Source organism: Drosophila kikkawai, chromosome X (assembly GCF_030179895.1).
Source record: "Drosophila kikkawai strain 14028-0561.14 chromosome X, DkikHiC1v2, whole genome shotgun sequence".
Classification (NCBI taxonomy): Eukaryota; Metazoa; Arthropoda; class Insecta; order Diptera; family Drosophilidae; genus Drosophila; species Drosophila kikkawai.
In genome coordinates, this window is record NC_091733.1 from 26557397 (window position 1) to 26564470 (window position 7074).

The window sequence follows — 7074 nt, forward strand, 5'->3', positions numbered from 1 at the left end:
CGGATCGCTAAAGGGTCGATCCGAAGGTGCACTTGGTCACCTGTGCGGCAGCGGCAGGGGCAGCGGCAGGGGGGGTTAAAGGGGGCCAAAGTCAACTGTCGACTGTCGGTTTTGGCCGGTGGATTGGCGCGTCGTGATCGTGAGTGCCAGAAGCTGATTTCAGCGCGGCTACCGATAAGCAACCGCCGCTTCCAGTTGCCGTTCGTTTTCTTTTATTTTTTATATATTTTTTTTTTAATTTTTTAACAGACGCGTTGATTGGTTTTGTTGGGCGGCAGGACTTGATTCCGAGACATGTAAATTGCTGAGAGACGAAAAAACTGGTACAATTTTTTCGGCAATATTTTAATTTTTTTCTGCTTTGCTGCCGATTGTATTTTGTTGATAGTCACGCTGAGCCACGCCCCATGCCTCCCGTATTTGACAACTTTTTTGCATAATTTGCAATTGCCAGCAGGTGAGAGAGTAATAAAAAATGAAATAATATAGAAATGGGTTTCAAAAATAACCTATATCCATAGAAATAATGTCTGATTTGTTAGTCTTAAGATTTCCCCAATATTTCTGGCCGTGTTCCTTGCCGCAATGATGACGCTGCTGATGGCCATCAAGGCCAGGGCCATGGACCATTCATAAATTTTCGGTAGCCAACTCATAAATACTACCGCAGAGGAGGCTGCCGAGGTGTTGGCCTTACAATCTCACGCCGTGCTCCTCCAGCTCCTCGCCAATGGAAGCCTCTTGGCCACCTAATGCTGCTTGCTGTCTGATTTAATGCAATGCCAAAACAAATTGTTATGTTGGGGCCGCTTGCTGCCCGCAATTAATCAAAGTTCTCGTATTACAATTAATCAAAAATCGCCATCGAGACCGGCCCCTTCTCAGCTGGATTTCTCTGGATTTCTTGTGCTCCTCTTCGAGCCATAAATATCGGAGCGGCAAATAGAATTGGCGGCGTCAAAACGCTTACTTTAGATGTCGCACCGCATCGCTGACATTTGCCGGCGACTCCACATAAATCAGATATATATATATATATATATATATATGGGTTTGCAGAGAGTGGGAGTAGGGCGGGTTTGGGGTATCGGAGTGCGGCTTTTGCCCTTTTATCCCAAGGCGCGATCGATGGTCAGGCGGCAATTTGATGGCCATGAACAGTTGACAGTTGACTTTTGATTCGCTTGCCTCGGATTTCAAAGGATAGTTAGGAGGAAGACTATCCTAATACTGATACAATTGTTCAAAAATATAGTGAAAAGCAAGTCAAAAGTCGCAGAAATGCATGCAAAGTGCAAAAGGATCGCCATCGATCGCTGAGAGTAATGACTATAAACCAACCTTGGGATCTGGCGCATGTCGAAAATTGGATGGCTAAATGATATCGGGTTCGGTTCGGTCCGAAGCCAGGCTCCACTGTGGCTCCAAAAAGGGTGACGCTCCACCGAAGTGTGGAAAAAATGATGCGACGTCAAGCTATTGACAGGCCGAGTCGATATTAATGACGACTTCATCTTCATTCGCTGGATATTGCCACATAGCCTCCGTTTCGGTGTGCTCCTCTTTCCCTCGTTTTGCTGTCGCCGGTGTCTTACTAGCAATTATTGAACTAGTTAGTCGGCTGCGGGACAGAAAGCCGCGAGGAGCAGGAGGAGCAGGAGGAGGACAGAGAAATGAAAATATAAAGAAGCGATCCTCGCTCGATTCGGCTCAATTATGATCGTAAGCAAAGCAGCAGAGCAAAAGGCAAAGCCAAAAGCCAAGAGCCGCGCGACGTACATACGTACATATTTAAGCCAACATGTCAACATAATTTATATTAAATTTTTGTGTCAGATAATGATAGCGCCTCCTGCTGCCGATCTCCGATCGTCGATCTGCATGGAGCCTGCTGCGGGCCGAAAGGCAATGCAAAATAAAAAAAGCACAGACGCAGGAATGCCCTTACGGATTGGAGAAATAAATATTTTTGGAAGAGAAATGTTTGTCACGGAAGAAGGTTACTTAACGTGGAGTTTATAAAACATAAATTGCAATATAGAAAGTCCTAGCCACATCGAATTTCTATTGCACCAATATGGATTTTGCATGACCGACCGGATACGATCGATTCGGCGCACAACATCTGGGCAAAACGGGGGAAACCCCTCTGTGACCTGTGCTGCTGCGCTCAGATGTCCCTCGATGTCCTCCGAGCCTGATGCAATACACCCCGCGGCTGCTGCAACGAAGTGTTAAACGAGGCCCAGCGTGCGGCATATTCAATGCCAATATCTATTTCGGCACGGTTTCCTAGCGTGCAACCAGAGTCCTCCATCGGCGATTGCCATGCGGACAAAAGGAAACGAAAACCCATAGTCCATCCTCGCTGGAATCCTGCTAAATGCTTTCCAAATGCTTTCGACTTGGACTGCCGCTGCTGCCGCTTGCTACGACGGGCATAAAGGACCACGGGGCATTAGGAGTGTTAATAGAAAAGTGCCTCCGGCACTTTGGAATCGGTATTCTGTGCGGGATCGAATGGATCACCGTTCGAGGTGTTGACGAGCCGACAAGGCCTTGAAAGTGTCATAAAACTTTGGATTCTAAAGCGGCCCTGGGCCTAATGTTCAATGATAACAGGGACCTCGACTTCGACCTCGGAGAGAAGGTCATATCGTTGGAAGGCCAAAGGATAAAGGAAGTCCACATGGGGGTTTCCTTTGCTCTCCGAAAAGCAGGTCTGCCAGATCGTCAAAGATCACACCATCGGCCAGAATCAAGTTTAGCATTTGATTTCATTTAGCCAAGAGTGTTGATGAGTCCCTGATTTATGGCAGCGGAACTATTAATGCCATAAAAGCTGGCTTAGGCGATTGCCACTTGGGGTCTGCGGGATCTCTGGTTGCGACTCTGAGGCCTTCTTCTCGAAACCGGTTGGCAGCCGGCACGCGACAGAGCCAGGTTGAAGTTTTTGGTCTGGAAATGCGTCGCGGAAGAAGGCAGCTGAAACGCCTGCCTGCAGATGAAAAACTCTTCCCACTCCGGGATACAGGGAACACTCAACGCCAGGTGAGCAGCTGCTCAGATCTCAGAGAGACCGAGTGGGTTTTTGCGCTCTTTATCTCATTCTCGCAAAGGTAACACACACCTTCAGAGAGTGCGTGCTCGGATTGGCCGAGGGTCTCTCGCCACAGAGAGAGAGACTGATCCTTGCTCCTATGCTGCCGCTGCCGCTGCCGCTGACGCAGCCGCCGCTGTTGCACCTTTTGTCGCAGGTAGACAATCTGCAGGTGAGATTCGTGTCCTGGAGCCCTTGGGCCCCTATAAATAGCTGCAACGGCCCGGAGAAGGGCATCAGAACGGAGCCAGCTCTCGAGCAGAACTCACCAGCCAAACTCAAGCTCTCTAATATCTCCGAAGCAGCAATCTACAACATGGCTCTGGGCAGCGAGAACCATCAGTCCCTCTACTACGAGGACTCCTCTTCATCCTCTGGCTCGACCTCTCCCATCTGCGGTCCCTCGGTTGTCCGACGGAATGCCCGCGAACGGAACCGTGTCAAGCAGGTCAACAATGGGTTCAGCCAGCTCCGCCAGCACATACCCGTGGCGGTGATTGCCGATCTGAGCAACGGACGGCGTGGCATTGGCCCCGGTGCCAATAAGAAGCTCAGCAAAGTTAGCACCCTGAAGATGGCCGTGGAGTACATTCGCCGGCTGCAGAAGCTCATCGATGAGAACGACAGTAGTCAGCAGCAGCAGCAGCAGTTGCAGCAGCAGCAGCAGCAACAACAACAGCTGCAGCAGCAGCAGCATCTACAATTCCAGCAGCAACGGCTGCAGCAACTCGAGCAGCATCAGCAGCACTTTTACGCGTGGCAGCAGCAACTGCAGCTCAGCTCGCCCTCGGGCAGCGTGAGCTCCTGCAGCAGCAGTCTGAGCAGCAGCAGCAGCAACTACTTCCCAGGCGCAGCAGCAGCAGCGGCAGCACCACCGGCCACCACATCCTCCTCCGCCTCGAACATTGTTGCCAAGCTGGAGACCAGCTATGAAGACTACCGCAACAACTCGTGCAGCTCTGGGGCCGAGGATGAGGACATACTCGACTACATTTCCCTCTGGCAGGATGATCTGTAGGGAGTCATCCCCCCATCCTGCAACCGCTAGTCGCACACACACACACACACCCAACCATTGATTGTATTACCTCATCTGCCAAGTATTTATATTCCCCAAAAACCAACACTTTTTTTTTGCCTGTACAAATTAGCACTTAAGGTTTTTATGTAGTTTATAGGACCGTTCCTAAGATTTAGCTGTGTAATGGAAGACAATGTATGCTTAAGAATATCTTTTTTTTTTTTTTTTTTAATATAAATAAAAAAACATGGAGGACATTAAACTGATAATTATAAAGAACTTCTAATGGCTTGTTTTCTTTAAATATCTTTTTCGTGTGATTTGTATAAAGGTAAAGGGTAAAGAACGCTAGTTTAGTTTCCTCTGTGGATTCTCCACATACCTTTACCTTTTACCTTTCAATATAGGCACCTTTAATGTCCCAATTTTAAGTCACAATAAAGAATGGCAGGAGCTTACATATCGGCCTGACGATCGACGTTACCGTTAAGTATTTGCCGGATCACCGATGACGGGCCAGTAAATTATCCTAACAATTTGTCAGGGACCCTTCTCCAGAGAGCTTTCCACAATCAAGGACAATCGGTATCGAGAACTAAGAGCTGCAAGTAATTTACTGGCTGCATTTTTGCATATGGCCAACAGTTAATCAGAGCCCGAATGCCGCCGATCGATCGTTGCTGGACTAATTTTAAGTTATTCAAGCAATGCAGTCGCCAATTGTCCAGAGATCGCCCCCGACACAGGGCAGTTAGGACCGGAATGCACTGGGATTGTTTTGTGCAGCGCAACGGAAGCCGCTGAAGCCGATGAATTGGTCAGAGATAAGCCAAATGCCAAAGCCACCGCGACATTGTACGGCTAGGGATATGTACACATAAGTGTATTCCCCCCTTTGGCAGTCCACATCCGCTGGAGAAACGGCTAGCAACTCCCACGCGCATTTCCTGCTGCCCCAAACTGGATCTCATTAATAGATCGGCAAAGCGGCAAAGCGGGGGGCTGCTGCGAATACGCACTTCCGTCACCCGGCGGCAGTCAGCCCTCGGCCACTGAGACCTTCAAGAGCCACCACACTGGTGCTGAACTATAGCGGCTATAACCGATCTTCTGTTTGCCAGGCTTTCCATGGCAATCAATTCGCCATGCGCTGCGGAAGAGCGGTGCTCCGAACGGTTAACTGGGCACTGAGAGAAAATCAAGGGATAATAGAGCCAAAACCTTAAAGATTGTCAACAAATAAAGTTAGGATATACTCAATGTTGCCTTTTGTTTTCTTTAAAATTTAAATAAATATTTAAAGGAAGACGTTAGACTATTCTTAATATTGAAAAGCCTCGAATCCTTGGTTTTTTTTGGCAGTGTAAGCACAGAATCGAACGGTTCTGAGGCCCACAGCTACTACGGCTCTCTTCATGGCGCATTTATCGAATTATTATTTCCGGCTCTTTCCAGCTTTTTGCATTGCAAAAGGAGTGGGGAAATGCGAGGGATTCTCCCAGCGAGGGAGATGCTGATTTCCCCAAAGGGCTCGGGTGGATACCAAGAATATATACATACATACATCCCCACAGCATATGAATGCACTCCTCCATTGGCGGTCGCAATGGGCGACATACGACAATGTCCCGGCGACAGCAAACGGTGCAAAATCGAACGCTTTTTGTGTGAAGTTAATAATATGTTTGACATGGCCCCGAAAAGGGGATCGATCGATCGATCGATCGGTTCGCCTGTCGAAATATATGCAGAAATATGTAGCAGATATAGCGCCCCGGGGGCACCGCCGAGAGCCTTTTTCCTCGGCCTGGTGCAACGATTATATATATGTGTTTTTGTGTTTTGTGGGGCTCTTTACATGCAACGAATAAATTTATGATTTATTAAGGATGCTCTGATTACAACACAACCGCCTCATGGCCCATGGTTCCCCATGACTGATGTCTCGTAAATAACCTCCTCACAAACTGGGAAGAAGGGGAAGGAGATGGAGACGGAGACCGCAGACTGGAGCGGGTAGAGAGTGACCAACAAGTGAGTTATTTGTTTAACATGAACGCGTTTTTGACTCACAAATGTTGACAAAGAATAATGTAATTTATGTTCGGCCCTGACATCTTTTCCAGGATTTCTCCTCAGAGCGAGAATGCTCAGGGCATCGTCGTGCTAGCGATGGCACCGCACTTGCAATTAGAGATATTCGCACCGATATGAAGAGTATCTCGGTTCTGGGCGTATCCCTCAGATAAGACACGAAATGCCGACAAATAGGCAGCGGCCTTTGTTGCCTAGTTTCCCCGATCGCGTGCACAATTGTCCACGTAATTGTGATGTTATTATGTAACTTCTGGCGAAGTGCGGCGCACAAGTGCGGCAATGGTGCACTTGTCGCTGGCCTCCTCCATTGTTACAGTTCCTGTGCAGTTCCCAGCAATTAAAAGGAACGCCCACCGCTCTGGAGTCTCAAAAGGATCCCGCTTTCCTTGCGTGTGCGATCCTTTCAGGATTGAAATGGAACACTAAAGTTCTCCTAGTTAAGCTGATTACCCTTGACAATGCAGCTGAAATGATAATGACGGAGGAAGCCCCGTAGTATATGTAGAGGGGATTACCCCCAACTTCATTTGACGGCTATTAAAAATTATTAGGGACGAGCACAGCAGACAATCGTTTCCAATAAAAAACTATAAAACCGGATTATGTTCTTGGAGAGAGAGAGTTCACTTACTTTTACTTTTTTAAGAATATGTTTCAGTTTCCCTTCCCAAAAACCTTTGGCAATGTCTTAATTACCTCGCCGAAAATGTCTCAATTCGACCGCGGGCTTTCACTTTGTCAAATTAATTAAATTAATTACCGCCACTGCGGCGTCCGGCGATCATCAAAAGCGTTTCTTTGGGCTTCCTTAATTATGGACTCCTGCAGGGACCAGCTTTCCTTAATTGCTGCCAAG

General features: G+C 48.0%; 1 protein-coding gene across 1 annotated transcript; it reads left to right on the plus strand.

Annotated features, from left to right (window-relative positions):
- Positions 1–3416: 3416 nt before the first annotated feature.
- ac (achaete) lies at positions 3417–4118 on the plus strand. Its single transcript, XM_017178497.3, has one exon. The coding sequence runs from the start codon at positions 3417–3419 to the stop codon at positions 4116–4118; it is 702 nt and encodes a 233-aa protein (XP_017033986.1).
- The last annotated feature ends 2956 nt before the right edge of the window (positions 4119–7074 follow it).

Excerpts from the sequence above, each read along its gene's own strand:
- ac (XM_017178497.3), top strand. The coding sequence starts at position 3,417 with ATGGCTCTGGGCAGCGAGAACCATCAGTCCCTCTACTACGAGGACTCC.